This window comes from Dipteris shenzhenensis, chromosome 27 (assembly GCF_047967505.1).
Source record: "Dipteris shenzhenensis isolate YYH24624 ecotype China chromosome 27, Dip_SZ_1.0, whole genome shotgun sequence".
Taxonomy (NCBI): Eukaryota; Viridiplantae; Streptophyta; class Polypodiopsida; order Gleicheniales; family Dipteridaceae; genus Dipteris; species Dipteris shenzhenensis.
The window spans coordinates 43153398-43180700 of record NC_141622.1 but is presented as its reverse complement, the minus strand read 5'-3'; the positions used below and the strand labels follow the sequence as shown (position 1 = coordinate 43180700).

Sequence of the window (27303 nt, the reverse complement as noted above, 5' to 3'; positions counted from 1 at the left end):
AAATTCACCCAAGTGCTGCGATTTAACCACAAGAGATGAGTTGAAGGTCGTGTCTAAGGTTTCAATGGTATCCGAGCTCAGGTTTGCCACTTTTCTTGGTGGCCATGATCCAAGAAATACTCAGATTCAGTGATTCAGAGATATTCATATCGGAAGAGAGATTTTCGATAGCAAGGTCCAGACAAAGAGTCCCTATTTGATTGTGATCCAGCCCCACATGTTTTGCTAGGCCTTTGGAGCTGCGATTCAATATGTGTTTACTATTTTTGAGTCCCGATTCCTTGGACAATTGATTCAACCATACAACCAAAAGCCACTCCTATCCTTGGTTCATCACCCATCAGGTTGGCTTCCGTTTCAACTGTGACGTGTTTACCTCCTTCTGAGGAGTTGGGCTTTGCAATTGTCTATGGCACATCATGGTTTCGGAACATGGCAGTTCAGCCATAGATGGCCCAGTCAGAGGCGTCCCATAGGACCCAATGATGATCTAGATGAAGAATTTGTTAAGGCCGAAATCAAGGAGTACCAGTCGTTGAAGCAGACACCTCGATTTCAGCACTTGCTGAGATTATGTCCAAGCAAGCTACTTCTTCACCCAAAGAAGCTAACCAAAGGCATTCTCCTACTTCTCTTGCCTCAAAAGAATCCCCTAGACAACACCATTCTTCAAGAAGGCGTTTCCAAAGTTCTTCACCATCAGAAAAGTATTATGCTTCAAGAGAAAGAAGGAATCACAGAAGAGGGAGTAAGAAGCATGGGCAAAGATCCCGAAGTTCTAGCCCACTCTTGTCCAGCAGTTCTGCTCCTTTTTCTTCTTCCTCTTCCTCTTTTCACCACCTCTTTTGAGGACCAAGGCTGATATATTTGCAGCTGATCAAGCATGTTCGAGGCCCCGATACAGCCTTCCCTCAGGTTTAGATAGCAATCGAAAGGTCACAGCAAAAGTAGCTGTAGATAAGCATAGGAGGGAGATGAACCTCCAAGAAGGAGATTGCGTGCATCTCAAGTTTGAGAAAGCCAGGCTTAGAAAGATGAAAGGGAGGGGGGGAAAGGGGGGCGAGATGTAGGGTACCACCCTACATCACTCAATAGTATTGGCCCTAATGGGCCTAATGTGTCGAAGTGCATGATAGTCAATTTCATATGCATGGGGGTTGATTGGATGTGCTGCCTATAAGAGGCTATAGGCTCTCTTTCCTCGATCCATTATGGCTCCATATATTCTCAACCACTCATTGTAGACAGCTGACTAAGAGTTCACATAGAGGTTAGATGACATAAGGACTGGACATCTAGTTCACCTCTTCCTGGAAATTGCCAGTCACCCAATCTGAAAGTCCAAGGCCACCTCGTGAGCAACCACCAAGAAAAGATGGTATCCCATACCACCATGAAACACCTTGAGGATGTGGGGATGAAGCCTAATTGCAAGGGTCATCATTGAGGAATCTGGGCTCCACAATGAGTGATACCCAAAAGGTGAGGGCCAAACCACTTGCATGGCCACAACCCCTACAACTACATCTAGCAGGGATTGTAAATCTGAGCCCAAAGACGCCAATTACATTGGGCCTTAGTGTAAGAAAACAATACAACGTCTGTGCTCAACAGATAACAGGATCTCGTACGCAAGAGAGAAAAACAGATAGTATGGAGAATCAAAAATTTGATTACTGTAAAACTGATACAATAGATGCGCTGCCTCCCAGCCATGCGCTCCTGTGAGAGAAGCTTTGATGGCGTGCTGGAAACAGTAGAGGACGGAGACTGGATGCTAAGGAATCAGGGTTGCTGTAGCCAGTGATGAAATGGGCTTCACGGGCTTGCTCTTATATAGCCACTAGTCGTAGTCAGTTAGACCCAATTGGGAGACCGACCCAGTCCGCCCAAACCGGCCAACTGGAGGTCGGTCCCGAAATAGGCCACCGACCACACGATAGAACCGTGGCACAAAATAGAGCAACTAACCTACGGTATCCGTTTGGCCCACAGCCATCCGGGATCATCTGGGGCTCCAAACGGGCCCCGCAAGTGGGCTGCCCCGAGAAATGCTCTGCCTACCCTCAGTGCGATCAGTCATGGGATGCCTTCCTGCACTTGCATGTAGCCTAGTTGGCAGTGTGCCAACTCCGTCCAGCCATCAGGCCACACATGGCCCCCATCTGGTGTCCAAACCAGGACCTACCGGATAACCGAGCTATTCCAATGCCTTCTCCTCATATGGGGGGCTTACAAGTAGAGTTAGCTGGTTCCCGCGTGATTACATGAGAGTGGAGCATTGATATCTAACACTTAGCACTGATTACCCCTAGTGAATATGCTATCTACATTCTATACCAACTAAAAATCGTACCGGACTTGGTCCCAAAAGCACAGACGCGATGTTGGTTACAACTTACAAGGAAGGACAATGTGTCTATCTCTGCATCATAAAGATAAGACTCAAGTAGATTGGGAAGAAATCTCCAAAGCTCTCGCATAAAAGCTTTCGACTCTTTCCAATATTACTGGTCATCAACGATGTGTCCATGAAGGTGTAGCTACCCATGACATGGACTTTCATCTATATTCCATATGAGTTGGCTCAAGCCTTTTGTAGTTCCGGAAGTGACAGGAGTGCCAGATTTGGAGCAGCCCGAGATTGTCGACAAGGCATAGCTTCATCAGTTCAAGAAAGGTATAAATAGCTGCCAATGCTTGTACGCCATCAAGTTCAAGCATCAAGGCTCCCATGAGCACCATGAGTTGACAAGGAACCCTTTAAATGGGTGATATGCTAGGACCTAACCTCATTTTAGTGCCAGCTCATAGTATGTCCTGAAGGGGACATCACATCCTTCCACCTTAAAAACACCTTACAGTAGGACGAATCACACGATAACGCCCACAAAAATGAGCGGATAGTTTTTAAACTACTCTAGTTCCTCATGGCTGAGAATCTTTGAGAATTCTCAAATAAACAAACTGCCAACCATGAACATGCGAGGCAAACGCTTCTGATTAGCATGGAATTTAGCTCTATCTTGAGCTGTGTGTAAGTTCTCTCTAGCAAACAACAACATCTCATGTTCTTCTTGCAGAAACTCAGAAGCAGCTTGAACCTTGATGTTCTAGAGCCCAATGGTCGTTGAAAACCATACATCATGAATGGACTCAGCTTAGTGGCTCTGAATTCAGGCATTAGGAGATACTCGTTGCAATCAGATTGCTTACAAGAAACATAAGCATGAAGCACGTCTTTGAGTATCTAATGCACTCACTCTGTTTGACCATCTGATTCTGGATGATCAGCTGCTAGTTTTGTGTCCAACTTCTGAATGCTTCACGCCAAAGTGACCCATAAATTTCGGATTGCAATCACTGATGGTGTCTGCTGGCAGCCCATAAAGACTAACTAATTTTTTCCACAACAACTGGGCTAGTCATGGCGCAGTTATTGTAGTCGTCGTTGGAATAAATGTGCCATCTTGGACAGGCAATCTATAACTACCAGACAGCAATTTTAATGATTTAATCATCTCCAATGTTCTTGACATCAAATTAAATCTCATGTCAGGGACACCTATATTTTTAATATGATGGGATCCAGTAGGTGTGTTCTCTAATTTTCGACTGTCAGTAAGATCACAGAGGTATGGAAGTGTAGCATTTGGCTTACATTATATTGGTTCTGGGATGCTATCACAGAGAAACGGAGAACTTCCGGTGATTGATTTGTGAAGTATAAGCCATAAAATTGCCGGGATGTTTCTTGTTATAAAGGCATACGTCCAGTTTCTAAAACGGCTTTATTTGACAGGTTTGTGGACAGGCAGATGTATGGGGCGATGGAGTTGTGCCTGAAATTTCAGCTCACCTTGAAGCTGCAATAAACATTACTTTAGATGGTGTTTATCATTCCCCTGTTGGAGCCAAAGATCCTGAGAGGCCCTGGTATGGTTCTCCTGGAGTTTTGGAGCAGTGGGTACATTACCTCCTGCATTGAGGAGTCATAAATGGTGCATAAGTTTGTACAGAACACAGTCTTATAGATGCTTATATGTAACCATGGTTTGCATCAATGATCATATGGTTGAGGCCGTCACTACTACTATCTGAAGGACTGCGATATGTGCCCTGAGTGGGATCTGTAGGCATCCATTGGTTACTTCATTCATGGGCAATTATCGTTTCTCAATTTAAAAAAAGGAAGCATTCCTTTTTAATATGATGAAGAAATAAATGTTAGTTTCACTTTCAATATATGAAAGACAATGTAAATTCTCTTTATCCTCAAATTTGTTTCCGATATATGAAAAAGAATATGCCTCATTCATGTGCACTTAGAGAGAGAGACATTCTCAATACATGAGAATGAATATCCATCATTCACATGCACTAAGAGAGATATCCATTCTCAATATTATTGATAAGTACTAACTTTCACTATTTATATTGCTCCCGTTTTAGATTATTTATCATTTCATTAAGAAAGAATAAGATTCTTCATCTAATTATTCATTCTCATATATTGGAAATGAATGAGAATGAAGTCTTCTTATTTCTTATAATATTGCAAATGATTAATGAGACTACTTCATCCCTTTTCTTTCTCACCATATGAGGAAGATTTTCTCAGAGAATGATGGTTTTTTATTTTTCAAAGATTTCACTTTTATTGGTAAGTACTAACTTACACTATTTTTATTGCTCCCATTTTTTGTAACATGCTTTTTTTTCCTAGTTATGGTGTAGAATTCTAATGCTACAACTCAACACACACCATTCAGCCATGCAAATGTGGTAGAATGCAGACAAACACAACAAAATTCCAATTTTTTTTGTTTTCATTCAAACCTCTAATGTTGTGGAGGCCTTGCTATGTTTGACAAGGCTCAACAAGAGAATGGAAAAATTGCTTGGACGCACTATATAGAAATGCTTATTCTTACCAATAAAATTGGATGTGACCAACATTGTATTGTGGCTTTGCTAATGATACGGTAGGACGATTGAGCACACCTTGACAACCAACAACCAACAACCAATAGAGAATCATTGCTTAATTTTCTACACTACAAAGATCTTTTAGATAGCATGCCAACGAAAGAAAGACGCACTATGAAAAGTCAAAGTCACCCCACATCTATCATGCACATGAAGAATATCACAATTCAAAGAAGCTAATGAGGAATCCAAAATTTTGCAAGGTGATGGAGCAAAGTAATAGACAGTGATTTCACCTTCATGAATCACAAATTAAGAAGGAGTTGCTTCATAAAGTAATTGCATGCCCCTTGTATTTTCTCGCCTCTTGGAATGCATGTATGCATGCTCACCTTGCTCACATGCCCATGAAACTAACACACAAGTGAAAGTTGCCCTCTAGGTGATAACACCTTTCGTTGGGCCCCCTTATTAAAAGAGGGATAAACGAGGAGAAGAGAGGGCATAGCTAGAGTGAAAATGAAGCAAATGCGCACATGGGACTAGTTGAAGAGAATGAATATATACATGTACCCTTTAGGGTTGAGTTTCCATCCCCTATTCATGCTTTCTACTTTTTAACACTGTACGATTAGTGTGGTATTCATACAATTCATATATTGTGCACAGGATTTGCTATTGAGGTTGTACATTTAACATTTTTCCTCAAGATCAACCACTATGAAGTAGGCCTTCCCTTGAGATGATTCTAGGGTGTGAAGGAGTAAACAATACTCTCTATCACTCTTCCTTAATGGGAATGACGTTCTCTATGTCAATCCAAGATTTTTTTAATATTTGAAAAAAATCCATTTTCAAAGTGGTTTCATAATTATATATGTACCATTGTTTTTGCAATCGTAGTCTTGCCATATAGTATTGCAATTTAATGTCACCAAATAGCACTCTTCCCCTAATGAATTACTCTTTGTGCTTTGTCCTTGAATGGTACACCATTGATTTCTCACACTAATGGCACAATATACTGCTATCATCACTGATGTTTACAATATATTTGATTGTACTCACTGATGTCATAATATATTGCTATAGACTTGGTCTAAAAAATACTTTCTCTTTGCCAGTATTCTTCTTAAGCATAATGCTTCATGATCCCTTCTAGCAAAGCTCTATAATTTCAAATCTTTTGATGTGATAAAGAAATAGTTGGTTGCTTTTTAAAGCCATGAAATTTCCCCTTCGATAAGAAAAACACTTAGCCTTATGTTGATCTTTTTTTATCATAATCTCCACAATAGTCAGTGTCACTTAAGTACTGTATTTGCTACATTTCAATGTGACTACTTAGGCTTCGACATGTATTAAGATAATGTACTAACGACATAACATATATTTACTCTAATGATTATTAGATATATTAATGAATCAATAAGCTATCTATAGCACCTTTCATTAGCTATTGGATTATCTTTATTTTTTCTTACCTTCAAATTTTGTTCGATAGCTACAACTTCACAATCTTTCATTTAAAAATTTCTTAGTAAGTTACCCACATACTAGTGTTGTCTTTGGAACGTTGATTTTGTATCCCTTCAAAATTCTATTCCTATATAATGATATATCATACTAAGATTTTTCAAATCAAATTCTACACATAGATCTTCCCAATTCGGTTACAAAATCTTCATTGCTAAGTCCAACTATTAGATTATCCATACAAAAGTGCAATAGTAATGCCTTCTCCCTACATTAAAGAATGTATGATTTGCTTAGGATTGTGTATATCCTAGATTAGTAAAATACAAATCTATTATATCAACTTCTAGGTGCTCGTTACTTTTAACCATATAGACTATCCTCGAAGACACTAGCCAACATTTGGCTAGACTTTATACTCTCAGAGGTAGATGGGATAGACTCTAGGGAGACTCATATTACACAAGACAAAAGAGGGAGGCTTTTTATCAATATATGGTAGCCATTTCCTTTCCTTCATTTCACAAATAGCAGTATGATATGGCATTATGAGCCACTAAAATGGCTATTTGTTTATCCTCTTGTAGTGGTAATTTCCCATAGAGTGGCTAGCCTAGGGAGATATCCTTGTATTTTTACATTGCATCCTTCCTTGGGGAGTTGTTTTTCCTTAGTGTCCATGTCGCTAAGGAGTTTATTATTAGAATGTTCTTTTCTCTTTTAAAAAAATGCTTTATTTAGGCTACAATTTCTTTTCTTTTTCTTTTAGAACATACCTTATGTTTGATGCATGTATACTTCTTCCTCTAGATATTCATGTAGGAATGAATTTCCCCCTCTTTTTTATACACACTCCATTTGTTAATGGTTGCATGTGGTACCAAAAATTGATTGCATCCAATTTTTCTATTTGAGCATATGTTTTGTCAAATTCGTATCCATACAAAGGTGTAAATCCTTTTGCAATCTAAAATCCCAATAGGGCTCTTCATTGGGAGAATTTCTAGATTTTGGTAGTCTTGCATTGATCTTTATGGAGAAGAGTCTAGAAGTCCCCCCAGGAATAGAAATATCACTATTTTCTTTTGGCTTTCTATTCATGGAGGGATTGGAGTGAACCTATGGAGGTCCAGGTCCCCACTTGCCCTAGATACTTTTTTGATGAGGAGTCCATTCAACATTGTTTATCGGATTACAAATAGGAAAAGATAACCTTGAAGGGATTGCTAGACTTCTAAGTACTTTTGTCCCCTCCCCCTTCTTCATTACCTGGGAATTGGTAGCTTGGGTCTCTTTTTCAAGGCCTCAAATTTTTAATGAAAGGAATGGCTCCTCTTAGAGTCTTTTAGTTTGACAACACTTAGTTGAGACATCCTTTATGGATGATGGTTGCCATTCTCCTCAAAGACTTGCACACGCCATGGTGGAGACTTTTTGGGCGATATTAGTGAGCAATTTAGGATGGCACATATGGAGATCTGGATACATGGTTCCCAGATCCAACCTTCTTACACATTGGCCAGTACTTGGACAGTCGTCGTCACTATACACACTTTGATGGCCATTTGGTTGAACATGTAGGGGTCTTTCCGATGGATTTTGCTAAGATGATTATCTTCCTTAGGGAGTGAAGTGGCTCTCCTTTTTCCTCAAAGTCCACCACAAGTTGAGGTGACATTTTTAGCCCCAAACTTGGTGTTTTGCTAGCTCTTCTTGATGATTAGGTTATTTATCCACTAAGTGTATCATTATATGCATAATGTACTTTTGACATGAGCATTGCTCTTCGCGCTTTATCATGGTTTATAGAAGCCTTTTAATTGAAAAAAGTCCTTGTGCAACATGGTAAGTCACATAATTCCCATGTGCTACCTTTGTACAATGCATTCATTTGTTTGTTCATAGGTTCTTGCCATTTTGTCTTTAATTACATCTTTAATTTAAATCTTTCATTGCATCTTTAATTTGTTGTCATAGTTGGCATGATTTTTGTCATTAAAGAAAAATTTAGAATTTTGACTTCAATTTCTTTACCCTTTTGAATAGATATCAATCGAGGTGATGTTTTACTTTCTATTATTGAACTTATTTGGTTCTTGATCTTGTTCTTGTACTCATATAGGTTCTTCCATCTATAGTCAATTCTCAACATCTCCTTTGTTTCTTCCTAACTTGAAACAATGATCTCCTATGATATCGATGGTGTAATCGTTTTTGCTTCTATGAATGGCATGAATATGGGGATATGCTATGCAATGAAACATTTTCAAGTGTCTAATGTTTGTCTTGTATCTAGCACCAAATCATGGTTTTATAACTACCATTTCAACAAATGATTTTAGTGTTGATTGATTTTTTTGAAAATTAGGACATATTTTGTGCAATTGTCTCCTTATGCCATGATCTCCACAAGAATTCAAAAACTTTTATCATATATATTCACCAAATTTGTATGATCTGTAGTCTTTGATATGTCTTCCTATTTAGCATGGCCTTGAATTCTTCGAGTTTATCAAATATATTTGATAAAGTACATCAAGCAATACTTGATGTAGTCAACTCTAAATGTGAAATAGCATAATGAAGTGCTTATCAATGCTTTTGGTATGTGCCAAACCCCATAGATTATAGTGTTTCAATATAGAGTTCATTTGGCTCTTGTTTCACTCTTTATAAATTTGGTGGTGTTAATTTTCCAAAATAACATGCTTCACGTCTTGAAATATGTATGCTTATATTGTTGTTTTTGAGTTGTGTTAAACTTATGAAGTTGACATGAGCATCTCTTGTGTCAAATTTTTAAAAGCTATGTCAGTTAAGAATTTGTTAAGATTGCATAAATTCTTGGTACCAAACCAATCAATTTAAATAGCCATCCTTCTTTAACTAATTATCAAACAACTTGACCAACTTTTGATTTATTTTATATAGATTTTTAAAAAAATCAAAGATTACTATGTAGTTCTTCTCTCATTTGTCTGGTTAATATTCACTTTCTACTAAATTTAGGAACATTTAAAGCATCATCAATCTATCCTTTCTGTTGCCACTATCCCACAACATTTGCACATTTGCAAGATGTGCAAGGGTATGTAGGGTACCTAGGCTTTTGTCACCTACAGATATCTGGGTATCATCATTGTTGTCATGTAGCTAAGGACCTCGATCATATTCCAGTGAGAGACGTAGGATCAAGTGTGGCAGTAAACATCGCGCATGCTTGCATGAAAGGAACATTCATCAACATGGTTGGGGGAATGAAGGGTTTCACCTCCATTGGGGGTTTTAAGGTTTAGAAGGAGGCTCTAGGGTTCAGAAGGAGGTTGAAGGTTAGAAGGGGGATCAAGTTTAGAAGGGGGATCCAAGGTTCAGAATAGAGTACATGGTGGAGAACTCATCTCCCCCATAGATCTTGGAAGACAAGGGTTAAGGAACTAATCTAAGAGGGTAAGGGTTAAGGGGTAGCGTAGAGAGTGGGTGAGAAAGAAGGTGTAAGAGCAAAGGGGTTGGGAGAGAGAGAGGAGAAGGGAGGAGGAGAGGGGGAGGAGGAGTTGCAAGGTTGGAGGAGGGGGGTGTAACAGATGCAGGTAGGACATGCTTTTGGATGTGAGAGTGCAAGGGAGAATGGACTTGGAGACAATTGCATAGAACACCAAAATAGAATTCAACACATGCCGTGTGTGCTTCATTCCATCATGAGATATTTATACAAGTTGTAGGACTTTCTCTCTCTACATGTAGAACTTGCATCTAGGATGCACATGTAGAAGTTGCATCTAGAACATGCATGTAAAACTTGCATGTAGGATGCACATGTAGATGTTACATCTAGAATATGCATGTAGGAATAACATGTAGAATTTGCTATAGGATGTGCACGTAGAACTTGCATGTAGGGTGCGCATGTAGAAGTTTCTTCTAGAACATGCATGTAGGATACCTAAGAGAGATTATTCCTAGCCTTATGAAAGTACAAGCGGAGCTTTGCCACTACTCTATACACACATTCTGTGCTACTTGAGTCCATGTTGACACATAGTTAACATACCCCTAGATCCATTTTATTACCAGTCCTTGGGTTGTGGTCTATTGTGATCATGGAGTTGGGATGCCATGCGTGTAACCCAACCAGTGGTTGTGGAACTTGTGGCATGCCAGTCTCGATCATGTTGTAATGTCTTCGCACCATACAATGTATGCTCTCGCTTCCATTGGATTATTGCACATCCTCTGAGATGGTCTGCTGCTTGTAGAGCAGCCACAAGTTCTTGGTAAGGCATAGTCGTGCACTATAGTGGGGCATCATCTATTGTGTCATCCATTGCCTCATTGGTCTGCACTAGCAATTGGAGTTCAAGATTTGAGATTGTAGCCTTGTGGAAATGTAGCTCATCATACTTTTCCTTATATTTATGGTAGATCAATGTATATGCACCCTTAAGCTTTTTCATCAGTAAGGTGATCTATTCTTGTTGAGTAATGGATTCATTGGCACTTGACCATTGCTCTAAGACTTGGTCTTGAGTAGTGCTTGCTTGTAAAATGGTGGCAAGTTGTTCTTTGAGTAGAATGCATTCCCTTATGAGCTCCTCAATGCGAAAAGTGTGCCGCTAAAGAACGTTGCATATCTACAAGCTTTTCCTAGAAATCCTGGAGTTCTTATTCTTTTTGGACTAGTGTGAGCCTAGCTTGTACAAGTTTCTCCATCTGCTGAGCATGGATGGAGGTGAAGTGGTGACAGCTATATTTGGCTCTATTGGAGGGTGGAAGTTGTGCCAAGAACTACTCTCTCTTGAGTTTGGAGAGCTTGGTTCGTCCACACTTCTTCAACTTATTTCTAGTTTATTTAGGCCCAAATTGCTGTGACCTCTATCGCAATTCCATAGAATTCATCTTGGATATCTGCTACAATTTGTCGTTCCAATTCTTGAGCATGCTCCTCCTTGGCCAAGCTAGTGAATATTTCTGACATTTGGACTTCCTGGTGGCTTGATGTTGGAGTGGCAAATGGTGATGAGCTTTGTCAAAATTGTTGATACATGAGAAGAAAGTCCTAGTCTCTCATGCCCCATACAAGTGTCCCATAGAGTGGCAAAATTACTATTCTTGCCTTGCTTGCGATGATGAAGGCTCACACTCTAAAAAAGCCTATGCGAAAATTGAACAAGTTTGGCAAGAGGAAGAGCTTCCAAGATCTTATGATGGAGATGTGATATTTAAGCTTCCCTACATAAAATTATCTAGTTCAGTAGTGGCAATAATGGAGCACAAGCTAAATGGTCATATGTGGACAAAGTTAGCCACTTTAAATGTTTCCCTTCAAGGTGTTCGTAGGATTAGCCACTGTATGGGACACTTGGAGTGTGATAATTTAACATGTTCATGGTATGAAAATAATGGCATTTGCAATGACTATCGTTTCAAGGATCCATGAAGAGGATGTGCTCAATGTGCATCTTTGAGATAGGCCCAAGGCAAGGTCCAACAAGGCAAGGCCTAGGAAGATTCGTTTCACAGATGATGAGACAATCATTGGAAATGAAGCCACATTATCAAGAGAAGTAGGGGGTTTGTGCATAGATTGCACACTCGTTAGTGTGGAGGAAGTACCAATACATCAAACCTTGTGGGGGATTAGGAGGACTCATGAATAGAGCTAGGCTTGCCAGGAAGGAATAAAAAATGGTGGAACACTATTGTGGGCTATGCAAAAAGGGCACTTGCATCTTGTTTTTTTCCATGACGGTCCCATGTGGCTAGGACAACAAACCATATTATGTGGTTTTGCAACATGGATGTAATGCACACATGGTCCATAGACAAGAACATTAATCATTGCCCACAAGATGTCACTTATGCTTGGCCAACGGTATAAATTTAGAGAGGGGATACACATGAGGTATGGGTTTTTAACATCTCTAAGCCAGCAACAAAAGGAATCAAATCAAACTGGAAATGAAAGCAAGGGTGACTTAAGAAATGGTCCTTCAATCCAAAGAACATGAGGTTTTCACCATTGAAACTTTTGGATAGGCCCTGAAGTACATGTCTAGATTTCATGGAATTATTGAGAACAAGAAGACATATTTTGCATGCAAGCACCTATACTTTATTGAGGGTTCTTGGCCTCAACCAAAATGAGAACATGTTGATTCACCAATTGATGATAACAGAAAGACATACTTGGGGCTCTAAATCGACAATACATACTTGGGGTTTCCCTAGACTTAAAGCAAGTAACATGGTTGTGGTGAGCTGAGACTTCCACTTGTGGTATTTTGAACAAGCCCTTCAATGGATAGTGTCATTGTCCACTTGGCATATAATGTTTTGTATATATTGACCATATTATCTAGTAGAATGTTCCTCTGTGTCTTGTGCTTCTAATCCTAGCATATCCTCAAAATTGCAATGCTTATGCACACCACTTTTCTTTCGAAGGGCCATATTTTAACTTTGCATGGCCTTAATAGTGCATGCTTGTTTCATTCATTTCAAAAAAATGTGGCTGTTATCTTGATTTATGCACTATTTAAATAGTCCTTGAATGGCAAGCTACATGCAATTTGTATGTTGCGATCATTTTTTAAGGGTGGTGGACAGTTCCTCAACATTATGTCAAATAAAAGTTTCCTACTTGTCAGGGCATGTGGTTGTTCCTATTGTGAGAGTTGTATAGATGGGTTGTATATGGCCCTTGCCCCTAAGCAGACCCATCAAGGGCTATTTTGACAAGGACCATGGTGACCCATCAAGGGCTATTTTGACAAGGACCATGGTGGTATGCTTTTGTGTTGATCAAGTGCACCAATGAAAAATACCACATACATAGAGGGGTCTATTGAAGGAAAGCATCATGAATGCAAGAGTTAAAGCGATGTTTCAATCAAGAGATTGGGAGAGGAGTTTGGGTAATGACCATGCTCCCTTTGCATTATCACATGGAAAGTGTAATTATTATATGGTTTTCTGGAGCATTATAATGATTTAATCCATTGGGGGGTGGGGGAGAGAGAGAGAGAGAGAGAGAGAGAGAGAGAGAGAGAGAGAGAGAGAGAGAGTGTGGGAGAGAATGTGGCTGGGACGACAAACAAGTGGAGAGAGAAGACAGTGGAGAGATAATGTGGCTAGGATGACAAACAATATGATTTTTTGCAAGCAGAGGGAGGGGGGTGGGGTGGGATTAAAAGAGGAGAGATGAGAGAGGAGATAGAGATACAAACAAAAAATTGCTCACCTGTTTAGAAAATTTGGTGGCCATTTTGGGAAATCCACTTCCCAATAGGCAATCTATCCACTAAAATCTACTCAGTCTCGCCATTTGAGCACACTCTTTGCATCTATGCATCATTCAAAGAAACACAAGAAGATAAAAATTCACTCATTTTCATCCATGAATTAATAAATGAGGAATTACACATCAATCAATGAGGGATAACATATTATAAATTTCAATTATAATGCAGCTTCATCAATGCATCACAGAAAAGCATTCAAACAAATATTATACGTTTTGCATCATTGCAATTTTTAAAATGACATTCAACTAAGCATGACACAATTGCATTACTATTAAAAATTTAAAACATAGATTTAGTCAAATATAGTGCTTGACTTAACACGAACCTTAAAAAATAAAACAAGTTGCTTGTGCAGTACATGTGAATAATTTGCACAAGATGAAGTCACAAGGTGATGGAGATGCACACAGGCGCATGTGCATGTGCATGCATGTATGTGAACACACATGCCCAGATGCACACGCACACACAAACACACACACACAGAGGTTACAATCCAACCTCTTAAGATATTGCTAGCACCTTACTCATAGAGTTTGTGCAAATATCAAATGCATAGTGATGCAATTGAATCTGTTGCACAGACCATTGCATCATCAAAACAAGTAAAAGAAACCAATCTAACTTTCCTATAAATCTCACTCATTGGATTGTGGTTGTGGTAAACCCTTACCCCAACTTGCAAATATTCAATTAGTTGACCACTTTAGCAAGCACAATGAACACTAAATCTCTCACCACCTTCCTTAGACTCTTACGACTCGGTTGTAATCCAACTTACCCCAACACACTAGCCTATAGGAGTTATGGACTACAATCTTGCCAAAAGAAACCAATTTATCTTTTTAAAACCAACCCGGGGGATTCACAAGAGGAAACTTATGATATCACGTGAGTGTACAATAGGGGGGTTTTTTTTAATGAGGCATAAGCTTATACATTAGGGGTGGGGGGCCTTTTATTTTTTCCCAATATTAAATTTAAGTTAGGGGGGCCATGCCATATTTAAGAGGGGGGACATAGTATAGGCTACCTTGGATAACTAGTCCAAATAAGTTTGGTTTTGTGTATGGTTTCAAATAGTCATAGGGAAAGTAATCTAAATTTTCTTATTGTGTGATCTAAATGCTTGAGAAAGAACGTAGATTTAAGGAAAGGGGGGACATAATAGAATTTTGGTGGTATCTTATAAGCTTAAATAGGGGTGTTTTATCATCCTACATGGATCTTAAATAGGGGGTTTTCTTGAAGTTCATGCACGCAGGTGACGTCCCCCTTTCATGAAGAGTGAATCCCCCAGGAAAACCAACTATTGGCCACCTCATCCATCACTCCATGTTCACAATTGCATTCATTGGCTTGTAATTTGGTAAACCCTTACCCTAACATGCAAAATGTTGCATAGATATGGGAGCACTCAACCACTTCCACAAGCACAATGAACTCTCTCTCTCTCTCTCTCTCTCTCTCTCTCTCTCTCTCTCTCTCTCTCTCTCTCTCTCTCTCTCTGTGAGATTCTCATCCTTGCCTCCTCACTCCTCCCTCCCCCTCCCATCTTTCCATCCTCTCCTACATTCTCCTCACTCCTCACTCCCTCTCCCATCTTTCCATCCTCTCCTACATTCTCCCTCTGCACCTACAGGACTTGCTACAGCTCCCTCTTCACCTCAAGGTAACAATTCCTCTCTTCCACTTCTATTTCAAGTTTGTTTGGTTTCTTTGTCTTTCTTTCTACCTCTCCACTTGTTTCCCTTCCTCTACTTTCCCTTCCTTTCTCTAAATTCTCTCTTCTCCTTTCCTTTTCTTTCTCTCAAGGAAGAAACGTTACATGAAAAACAATTATGAAAGAGAAGAGTATGAAATCTCTACCTATTGTTTTCGTGCTTTCTCCTTGTTTTTAGGCTTCTCTTTGTCTCCTCAATTCGTTCCTTTGGAATGTTGCTTCTCCAAACTCCTCCTTTCACTAATTAATTTTCTTAAAAATGGTATGTTTCCTCTCTTTTATAGGGCAATAAATGCGAAACACCTTCTCTTCCGAGTGGGATCATTCGGTGCTAGGACACATACTTTCCAAGTAAGAATGTGGTTCCTCTCTTTCCTGTTTTTCTTTTCGTGAATACATTGGCTTGGAGCTAGCGCCTTAAGTGTTAGGTGCAATGATGGGCATAAGAACTCTCCTCTCTTAAACCTCTTTTTTCCATCTCTCTTTTGGTGTCCACCTTACCCTATACGCTATGTACAAGAGCGTCTTGCCGATTGAAAAGCACTTGCGGCTCTCACAAGCTTTTTGTATGTAAAAATTGAGCTGAAAACAAGAATACTATCACCGATGGTGGCCATATTACCACTAATAAATAAGTTGGATACTATTGTTAGTAGTAGGCCTTCCATCACTAGTAATAGGCCTACTACTTCTCGAAACATGCCTTTTATCATTGGTAATAGATCTAGTAATACTAGTAGTATGCCTTTTACCATTAGTAATAGGCATATTACTGCCTGTTATAGGGCCACTATTGATGATAATATTACTCGATTTATCGGATATTTTCGAAATTACCAATGTGACAAGTCATTACATAAATCTTTTGCCATTTGGGACCAAAAATGATGTTTACATCAACTCAAACATGAAAACATTAACGAAATCCATGTTCATGATTGTTCTTTTTTCCATTGATATATGTAGTTCCTTGCCTTCATTTTCCATTTTGAGTGTACGATTTCCCCAATTGTGTACCATTTTTGCACCTTTCAATTAGGGCCTAGCCAAGAACATGGGGTATCCTACTCACTTTTCATCTTGACTACAATGAATGTCACCATGAAGCAAGCCTCACGTACCTTAATACATACATCCTTGAGAATACCCTCTAGTATCTCCCATCTTATTGATCCACCATATCAGTCTTGGAGGGTGATAGTTTCACGTTCTCCAACTTGAGCCATTTTTTGATGATGCTGCTTCTGGAGCCTCCATCAATGAGGACTCCCTTTATCATATGGCTCCTACTCTTGACATAAAAAACTGGAACTTTTGCCTTAGATATGATCTTAGTCACTTCCAAAAAAATTCTCAAAGTGTATGCCATTGATTGCTTGCTTGTTGAGTGATCTTGGAAGAGCTTAGTGTCATGGGAGCAAGTTTCAACACAACCTATTGAAATCAGTACATAATTCACAAAAAATTTATCATGCAAAGACATAACCTATGGTCCTTTGCTTTTGTTAAACTAGTACTCTGGTCATGTGACCCAAATGATTGCGTACGTTACATCATCATGATTAATATTTGTCATGATTGATACTTGTTGTTCCACTGCACTTGGTGCACCAACCTTGTCCCTTTTTTGAGCTCCTCTTATTCCCATCTCTTTGAGAAGCTTTTTTAGCTTCTCTTTTTCTATCTTCATTGTGTCTTTTTTTACAACCAATTCATCTTCTTCTTCTTCATAGTCCACATCTATAAAGACCACCTTTTCCTTTCATTTGGGAATATACATACATATACATACATACATACATACATATGTATGTATGTATACATACATATGTATGTATACATACATATGTATGTATACATACATATACATATACATATACATATGCATATACATATACATATACATATACATATACACATGCAAATACATATGCATATGCATATGCATATCCATATGCATAAGCATATCCATATGCATATGCATATGCATATGATATGCATATACATATACATATACATACGCGTACATACATACATACATACATGCATGCATGTATGCATGCATACATACCTACCTACTTGCCTACACACACACACACACATAGAGAGAGAGATGTATATGTATGTATGTATGTATGTATGGTGAGTCCTAGTCAGTTTTGTGATTTCCATGTTTCTCAGAGACTTTGCACCATTGTTGAGGTTGCTCAACAACCACCACCATGAACAAAGCGTTTTTTTGCTTTTGGCTAGTAGTAGCCAACTAATCAGTGAGCACCCTACTTTTTGTTTCAAAGTCACAAACAAACTCCCTAGCTTTTTACTTAATTCTACTAAGGTTCAATAAACGCATGGTGGTGAAGGCTTTTAAGAAAGCTTTCCTCAATACAGTTAATATCATGAAATAACCATTTGCACATGGTCAAACCACTAAATGGCTTTGTCTCTACGAACATCGTGGAATGTTCAACAAATACTTCTCTATATTGCATTGCAATATTACAATCGTTTGTAGAGAGCTTTGCAAATGAGAACAAGGATTTTCACCCTCTTGTCTCATTAGTTTAAAACCTTTTGATCGTTTCCTTTGGCCTTACCATTACTTGTGGAATTGCTCTTGCATCTGCTCATGGGCACTTTAATGAATCTCCCATTCTCACCTAGTACTCGGATCCCTCCATTTCCTTTGTGGATCAGATGGGGTACTGCTTCTTGGTCCTTTCCATCATGATATGCATGTATTCCCTTTAAAAGGTGGATCCTTATATCTCTTACCTTTTTGCACAGCTTCCTTTTTGTTATCCTCAGAAACATATTCGGTTTTGGACTACTCAAATTGCACACATTCTTCTATGGCTTGGAATTCCTTGTTGTTCAATGACACGCTTCTAATATTTTTGCTATTCACTCCCACCATCCACTCTTCTCTTCCCTATGCCATTGCAGAGTTCTTGCATCCTTCTTTGTGTTTGATATTCATTTTGCATTGGTTTGCATTGCTTGCTATTTGGCCTTTGCCAAGGCATACGGTTTATGTATTCGACCCATAGGTCACCACATTGCATGATTGCCAAATCAATGAATTCATGCATCTAGTTGCCCTTCCACACTTTGATGTAGGCTCAAAACTCAAGCTTAAATCCAGGGTGAAAGGCATAGTGAAAGAGTAACATGGTAGCTTTTCTAGTTGAGGAGCTACCTGACTTTTGATGCCTATTTGCTCATGAAACTTCTACACTAGCAATTTCACTTCTTGCATACTAGCATTGAGTCGAAATTGCTTATCTTTTGGAGGTGTTTGATAACATCACCTTACTTCCTCCTATCTTGCTCCTTCATTAATATTGGGGTTTCTTTGCCATTCTTGTAGACTCTATCCCACCATCTTCCTTCATTGGCACATCTAGTGTAGAGCTTCCCCAATTATAAGATCACCAAAAATGTTGCCAAAAGTATGGTGCTAACATGTAGATTCATTCAATTAGATGTGCATTTGAATTGCTTATGCTTTGAGATCTGTGAAAGATAGTATGCATGTTTCTAGATTGCCTAAGAGCTCTTGCTATTTAAAGAGTGCATTCAACATGCATCACAAACCCTCATATGGCATAATATCATTCGTATTTTAGACACTATAGTATAAGCCTATATGAACTCAAAGAAGCGATAGAAAGTGCATCAACTACTTAGAGGCTTCACTAATATTTGGCCAAAAGAGGTGTTCCATTCATTACTTGATCATTTTGAAAAGGAAATACAACCAGCATTGTCATACGCAACACACTCGTATCCTTGTTTGTACTCACATTATCGATAGCTATTCACACAATCGCACGCTAAGTATAATGCCTATGCCCCAACACTTATACAATCATCAACAGTCTCCCAATCATCCGAACCCATAGAACTACTAGAACTAGGAGACGAATACAAATTTGAACCAGCAAAACCCTTTACAAAGGGGTAACAATGACCACTCATCCTTTTTTAATTCTCTCTTTGAATTGCTTGGTAGGGACTCCCAAAATTGGAATTCCACCTTTGATTAAGTCCAACCAGAGTTGAAGATTCCTTCTGATAGGAATTCATCTCAAAACTATCGGTGTGTACTCCACACTAGGCATTCTACCTTTCCTTAAGTCCAACCACACTTGAAGATTCCTTTTGAGAGGAATTCTTGTTGACACTATTGGTATGACTTTCGGTCGCCTCCCACTTGCTGCATTATCTTCATCGCTTTTAGATCTTCATTATTATTCCATTCACATGACTTGGAATTCAGCCTATGGCTCATTTTTCCCAATCCCTTGCTGCATTATTAAGTGCCTTTAGTTTGGGGGGTCAAGAGGAATTTAGGTTGGCTACACTTTAGCCTCCGCAAAGGAAACATATATATTGCCCGATGGCCTAATGAAAGTGTTTGCTCATGGATTCTTTGTGCCACAAAAGACATAATGTAGACAGATGTGAATTCATTTGTGAGTACAAAAAACACATTGTCAATAGACTTAGAATACATTAAGAAAAGAAGAGAACTTGATTATAGCTTGCACACAAAACACCAACAATCTCCTCTTCCTCCTACACACAATCTATCCTACCTTCACACTTTGCATATATCTACCCATACTTGCTCCGAAACAATACTACACATAATAGGATTACCACTATTGCTCCTGCAACACTCTTACAATCTTCTCTCCACCATCCACTCTACTACACAACAACTCTCTCTCCCTTCAATAACTATTGACTAGCTTAAATATTTTCCCTCCATAAGGTTTAGGGTATTCCCTATGCAGGGTATCTCTCCTTAATGTGCTTTGTCGGTGATGCCAATACCGCTACTAGGAGATGATGTCGAGATGTTGCTTTCAGTTTGTAGTTTTCCATATTTCTAAAGGTTCCCTTTATTGGTTTTCGGTGATTTTCTCTTGTGAGAAGTTTATGGGGTTGAAGCCATAGAATGATGCTAGAGTAAAGGAGCTTCATGGAGAAATTTGGATTTGTGAACATTGATGATGACAGACCTCACACATATTGCTGTATAAAAAAGGAATTCCAACATAGCTGTATAAAGCATGGATTCCAACATAGCAAAACCTCGTATAGGTTAGCATTTTGTTGTTTGTGAAAGATACATGTTGATCAAGTATGTTGATTGGCTAGGGTGAGTGTCACAACCTGACCAAACTTTGCTAGTTGAACTTGATTCTTACTTATATGTTAAAAATTTTAAGAGGCCTTCCTATTATGTGATTGTATCATGCTCTTGATTATAAGTTGCAAGCTTAGAGGCCATGACCACTGTATTGAGGAAAGAGCTACTTCTCACGAAGATTAATTCCTCTTATCTTACCATCCAAAAGAGATCATCTCCAACATTCTTGTAATTCCTCCTTACTAATAGTAGCTCCTACCCCTATGGCGAGGACATATACAACTTTATAAAGATAGGAAACCCGATTTCAATCAACAAATTATAAATCTGTCGGTGCTTCAAGAAGGCTATTGGCATAGCTTTCACGTTTTAAGACTAAACTGCATATTTGTTGCTTTCATAAGCAAGTCATAGTTATATCCAACATTGGGATCTTTGTAATAGAATTTGATGTAAGAAGGAAGTTGCCCAAGCCATTTCAAATGCTACATCTAGAGGTTCACTTGAGCTAATCAAGTAAATTTTGAACACTCTTAGAACGAATAGAGGCTTCTCTTGGTATCATTTAGAGCTTGAGACCTAAGTAATTGTTGCTTTAAGGAAAGGTCATTAGTGTGTCATTTCTTAGCACTACCTTATTGTGATCAAACTACCCATTCAATGTGGGGAGTTAAGATGTTCCTAATTTAGAATCATGTGCCAGATGGGAGATGCTTATTGGATGCTTTGTTTTGTATTTTGGTCTTGAAGATTTTATGGTTGTCTCCCTTCACTAATGAGATAGGGAAGGGACTTGGGTATCCATGTCACCCTCTAATGAGATTTTATTGAACAGTTTAGAATTTCTTCCATTCACTAATGAGATAGGGAAGGGACATGGGGATCCATGTCACCCTCAAATGGTGACTTTTGCTATCAGGGAGCGAGTTGATAGTGTCTTGCAATAGTAGGAGCCATTTTCCCACATCCCTTCCCTCACGTGAAAGTCCTAGGGAGTGGGGGGCTTTTTGGAATCTGCATACATATGGAAAGGTGCCCGGGATTATCTAGGTTTCTAGTCAAAAGTGACCTGCTAAATTAAGAATGCTTGCGACTTCAATGATCCCAAGGAGGACATTCTTGGGAGGAAATTCCATGAATGTGTTTGAATCCTCATTCTAGTAATGTGTTGATTTGGTGCTCAACGAGGTTCTTTCCCCCATGCGAAGGCCCTAGGAGGCCATAATTCGACGTGGGTGACGTGGGTTCAATTAGGCACACATTCATTTCAACTAGGTGGGTTGATTTTGATGGGGTTTAGATTTTGGAAGTTGAGTGGGTTTGAGCCCAGAATTCGACGTGGGTGACGTGGGTTCAATTAGGCACACTTTCATTTCAACTAGGTGGGTTGATTTTGATGAGGTGTAGACTTTGGAGGTTGAGTGGGTTTTCATTCAGCTTTGGAGGTTGAGTGGGGTTTCATTCACCCTTGGACTAGTTTTTTATGAGAGTGTAGAGAGTTTTCTTTTTTGTATGTACATGTGTACGTGTGTACGTGCACATGACTATGAGGGGCACATTTGCCTGTTGCCTATGTAGAGGGTAGCTTGAGCTACTACTACTCCGTGTGAGGCGCGGCTGAGATTAAACCAAGGGTGGGTTCAGATGAGGCAAACAAAAGCAATGCTTGTAGGGGCTTGGATTGATGTGTGGGATGACCATTCAACCACAAACATGTTCGTGGACAAAGATTTCATCTGACACGGCCCTCTGCCCAAGGCATGGGTCGGTGAAGAAACCGAAAAACCAATTGCAACCTCTACCTTGTTTGGGGACCACAGAAAAGCTACAGGAATTGGTCGTGTTTGAACGTCACGCACGATGGTGGAGGTCCCCGCGTCTGGGTAAACCTGCTCTTGGATCTAACTAGAATGCTTGGCCAACTGCTAGTATATGGGCACGTTGCTAAGTATAAGGCTATTGTAAGTAGCCAATAATAAGCGAGTTATGTAAAGGCTTAGAATGTGCCACATGGCTTAGTAGGATTTTAGAGTTTCATAAAAAGCTATAATGCTGGCCAAGTAAAGAATCTAAAGGATTTTGAATCCGTTAGATTCCCCCATCCCTTAGGCCCTTTACACACCAAAGGGCACCCAACGTTGAGCGGTCGTTTGGACCAATAGAAAGCCACCATTTGAGGTTTGGGCGGGCACCTCTTTACACATACAGTGCCCAAGCTTAGTTCTTTTAATCCGACGTGGAGTCCACGTCATGCCTTGAGAAAGGCCTTCCTTAGGTGGCTGCCCACCAATGGGCAAGGCTGGATTCAACCAATCACCATCACGATTTGGGTCCCCCAGCTCCACACCCATCCGGGCCCTCATTTTTACAAAAGGGGTTTGTACTTGGGCAGTGTGTAAAAGGGGTGTCCATCGGTGGGCACCCATTTTGCAATGATCTCACAACGGGCAGTCGGTGTGTAACGGGGGGTGCCCATTCCAAGAGGTCCATGAATGTTTTTGGGTACCCAGACGTTGGGCACGCTTTGACGGTGTGTAAATAAGCTTAGATTCCCGGAAGCCACCTAGAATCGCCTGGTTACAAATTCCAAAGGCAAGTAAGTAGGATGGCCATATACGGAGATGGTGGTAAGAGCACCCACAAAACCAGTTGCCGGAGGTGGTATCGCCCGCAGTTTTGCAAGCTTCCTGTCAATCGATCAACGGCTTGCATCCAATGTCCCATCACCTTCTCCTCCCGCTGCACAATCCGCCTTCACAGCTCCTACTCGCTTGCAGCTGTCACCGATCAGCAGTGATGAAATCACTGCGCGACGATACATTTGTAGAATTGCTGTGGCTCTCGTATAAGGAGATCAGTGGACTCACACAGTCACACCGAGATGTTTGCTCCAGTGTCATGAAATTTGGTCCTCTGCACGAGTGCTCAGAGGACGAGAAGAACAAGAGAGATTGAGAGACAGAACGACGAACGATCCCCTGTATCTTCGAACTTCCACTTCGATCATACCGGGTCCTTCGTTTTTGGCAGCACCGGTTTTCCAAAGTACCAGCAATGTTGGCCTCCTGTTGTAGGCGCGTGCTCGGAGCTCTCCAATCTGGCGATGAGCTTCCAGCGTATGCTTTTGCAGAGTACAAACTCCTTAAGCCGTCTGCAGTCAAGCCTGCCTTCTTAAAGGGTTTAATTCCCGTCATCCCATTGACAACCACTCCCTTTACTTCAAAAAGATCCTGCCACTGTCTTGCACAATCGGATGGAGAACTTCCTTGTTCAAAGACGTTCTGCCCGAATTCAGGGGGGGATGAGTCGTTTGTTTGCCCTCTTGCGGACGCAGGTCTGCCAGAGCCACGCTTGAATCATTTGCTCGATGATCCCGTTGTAAAGCAACCCCTCAAGGGTGCACAAGCTTACAAAGCATTACTGGTGGATGCTGCTGGTACTTTGATAGTGCCTTCACAGTCAACTGCACAGGTTCATAAATCGTAACCCTTCGACACATGCGATTTGTCCCGGATTTATGATATTAGCCTTCGCATTGACAATACACGAGACTATTCCGACATTAAGATCTCGGTTGATGGATCATGGGTATTACTAGCTCATGTGGAAGATTTGCATTATGGTTTTCCAGGTCTATCACGAGATCGGCCAGAAATATGGCGTTAAGTACACAATGAAGGAAATCGCAGCTAAATATCGTTTGGCTTATGGGCATCCCTGGTGTCGGTATCGGTTGAGGTGAGTCTCTTCAAAATTCGAACTGCCAATGTCTCAGTATAAGATATCTCTGCCAGCTTCTCCCATTTTGCATCGCCCATAAGAATGGTGTTGTCTACTTAGGTACGAGGAGGACGGCCGCTTGTACTGGCAAAACGTAGTGGAGCAAGCCACTGGCTGCAAAGATCCAGCTTTCCTGGATGCCCTGTACGAATACTACAACACAGACAAGGTAGATACATCCCTGCACTGTTATGCTATGCGATCGACTGAGCTTGCTTTTGTCAATAAGAAAGTTTGCTGTTGCCTACAGGCATGGCATATTGGGGACCCGGAGGCGGAGAAAACCCTTAAGGCTATAAGGGCAGCAGGGATCAAGCTAGCAGTTGTGTCAAATTTCGATACCCGACTGCGCCCCTTAATGCGGGCTCTCTATTGTTACGATTGGTTCGATAAGATTGTGGTATCCGCTGAGGTAGCAAATGCAAACAAGTAATTCTGTGTAAAAGAGCATTCAGGTTGGTAATAGGGAATGGTGAACGCATGCATTGAATATGTTGCAGGTGGGAGTAGAGAAACCCAATCCAGATATATTCCGGGTTGCATGCGAGGCATTGGGTGTGAAGCCAGAGGAGGTGCTGCATGTGGGCGACGACAAGACGAATGATATTGTGGGTGCTTCTGCAGCTGGATGTGATTCATTGCTATGGGGAGAAGAAGTAGCTTGTTTTGGAGAGGTACGTAACACGTATTTGGAGTCTGCAAGTCGAGCCATAACACTGCCTTTGGTTTCTTACGTATCCATGTCAGGAGCTCATTTTTTTTCGTCTTGGACTGCATGAAGCAAAGCAAACAACTGATAAGGTTTTGGCCAAGTGCTTGATCAATCCCACAATTCTTAGTTGTTCATAGCCATTCCATTGACTTAACAGAGCTTCTCTGGCTGATCTACTGTATTTTTTTAGAGACTCATTTTCTGCTCTACTGCATCAGGTTCTGAGGCACATTTATTATGGTTGTGATGTTGGGCTGGGGGATTAACTTGATAAATCCCACAATCTTAGTTGTTCCTAGGCTTTGCATCTGATCTTACTCATGTTCTGCGACTGATTTACCAGGTTGCTGAGAAGCTTGGAGTTCCATTAAGTGCTGCGAAGGAAGATTCCCGAGAAAGACTCTGTTACAGCAACTGCTCCTACTGAGGATCCAAAATTAAAGAACACAGGCAGTATTTTGTGTATGTACGCCTTAAAATTATAGCTTGCCATGTCCATGCCATGCATAAGCGCATGTAATGGATAACCCGATAACTAAACGATAAAGCCTATTACACCGCAGAGAGTGGTGTCAAAGACATTTCTAGTGTCTTTCTTCTTGGACTACCTCTAGAGAGGTGAAAGTTCGAGATAGAGGTTTCATACCCATGTTATGCCATGAAAAGTAGTCCTTGCTACTACTTATTTGGTACGCCTCCAGTTTTGTACCGTCCTCAACATGAAGAAGATGGATGAAGATGATTTGGCACTTCAGCTACCATTTACTCCCCACGCCCCCCCAAACTTTCACACCCCCACCCCCTTTCTTCTTCCTTGTCGATTTTTTTAATCGATTTTTTCTATTTTGTAAAAAGACAGCTATGTTAACGACTTAAAGAAAAGAGTTTTATCTAAAGGTGGTTGTGTCGATACCTTTCTTTGCAGCCTTTAATGCTTTCGAAAAGATCGAAATATACTCGTAAGAGTCTTATTTTATATTATTGTTTAAACATGATAAGAGCATAGATTGGCTCAAATAATCCCTCCTCTTTAATAAAAAAGATATTCTTTGATATTAAGCCCCGAGTGCAATGGCATCCGTAAGATGATGGAGCAAGAGAAGACGAGTGACCATAATCCTCCTGCAACTACAATTAATTGATGTCAATATGGAACGTCAATATGGAACATGGAGACAACTGACGTTCAGGATCCAGAGTGAGTGGAGCGATGACCTCTTCTAGCGATGGCTGAGCTAGGGCTGTTGCCACTGTTGCCGCCGCCAAATCTACCTCTCCTACAGATCTGAACAATGACATGATGGATGTATCCTGAGTGCTTCTGAGATATCTGAAGACTCTCTTCACTGCCTGCCAATGTTGTGAACTGGGCATATGCATGAACCTATTGAGCTAAGATACTGCATATTGTAAGTCAAGTCTGGTGTGACATAAGTAAATGAGACATCCAACAGCCTGCTGGTAAAGAGTGATATCACATGGTGGGCTCCCATCATGAGCTGAAAATTTGAAGCCAGGGTCCACTGGTGTAGAGATTGGCTTCCAATCCTCAAAGTGAAAACGATCAAGGAGCTATCCAATATACTTGGACTGTGACATCAAGATACCCCCCTCAACATGAGCAAACTAAATGCCCAAATAATAGTGTAGCTGTCCCATGTCTAACATTTCAAAAGCCTGCTGCAAATCAGCCTTGAAAGCTGCAATATGCTAAGTATCTGGGCCTGTGATTAGCATATCATCCACATATAAAATCAGCATTAAAAATTTAGATCCACTCCCACGGACATAAAGAGTGGACTTTGTGGGACTATTCTGAAAACCAAGGGATAGTAAGTGTCCCATGTCTAACATTTCAAAAGCCTGCTGCAAATCAGCCTTGAAAGCTGCAATATGCTAAGTATCTGGGCCTGTGATTAGCATATCATCCACATATAAAATCAGCATTAAAAAATTAGATCCACTCCCACGGACATAAAGAGTGGACTTTGTGGGACTATTCTGAAAACCAAGGGATAGTAAGTGTACATGAATTTTGGCATACCATGCCCTGGGTGCCTGCTTCAAACCATAAAGGGCTTTTCTAAGACGGCATACCTTGTTTTCATAATTAACAACCTCAAAGCTAGGAGGTTGTGTCACATAAACCTCTCCTGCACATCCCCATGAAGAAAAGCAGCTTGATGTCAATGCACTTGCCAATGGTGATGGGTTGCAATGG

At 40.3% G+C, this 27303-nt stretch overlaps 2 protein-coding genes across 5 annotated transcripts in view; both read left to right on the top strand.

Moving 5' to 3' along the window:
* Positions 1 to 4321, top strand: part of LOC147884338 (alpha/beta-Hydrolases superfamily protein) — a 53842-nt gene extending 49521 nt beyond the window's left edge. For 2 of the 4 annotated variants that reach the window (XM_087398682.1, XM_087398681.1), the window contains exon 7: positions 3803 to 4321. In XM_087398682.1, coding sequence (XP_087254808.1) covers positions 3803 to 3988 — 186 coding nt within the window. In that variant the 3' untranslated portion in view covers positions 3989 to 4321. The remainder of the gene's footprint in view (positions 1 to 3802) is intronic. The other 2 variants (XM_087398680.1, XM_087398679.1) reach the window with 1 other exon arrangement.
* Positions 4322 to 23315: 18994 nt separating this feature from the next.
* Positions 23316 to 25960, top strand: LOC147884337 (uncharacterized). The gene is made up of 6 exons (XM_087399042.1): positions 23316 to 24061; positions 24222 to 24328; positions 24431 to 24539; positions 24621 to 24782; positions 24871 to 25044; positions 25426 to 25960. Exons 1-6 carry the CDS (start codon positions 23645 to 23647, stop codon positions 25507 to 25509), a joined length of 1053 nt encoding a protein of 350 aa, XP_087255168.1. The 5' UTR covers positions 23316 to 23644; the 3' UTR covers positions 25510 to 25960.
* The last annotated feature ends 1343 nt before the right edge of the window (positions 25961 to 27303 follow it).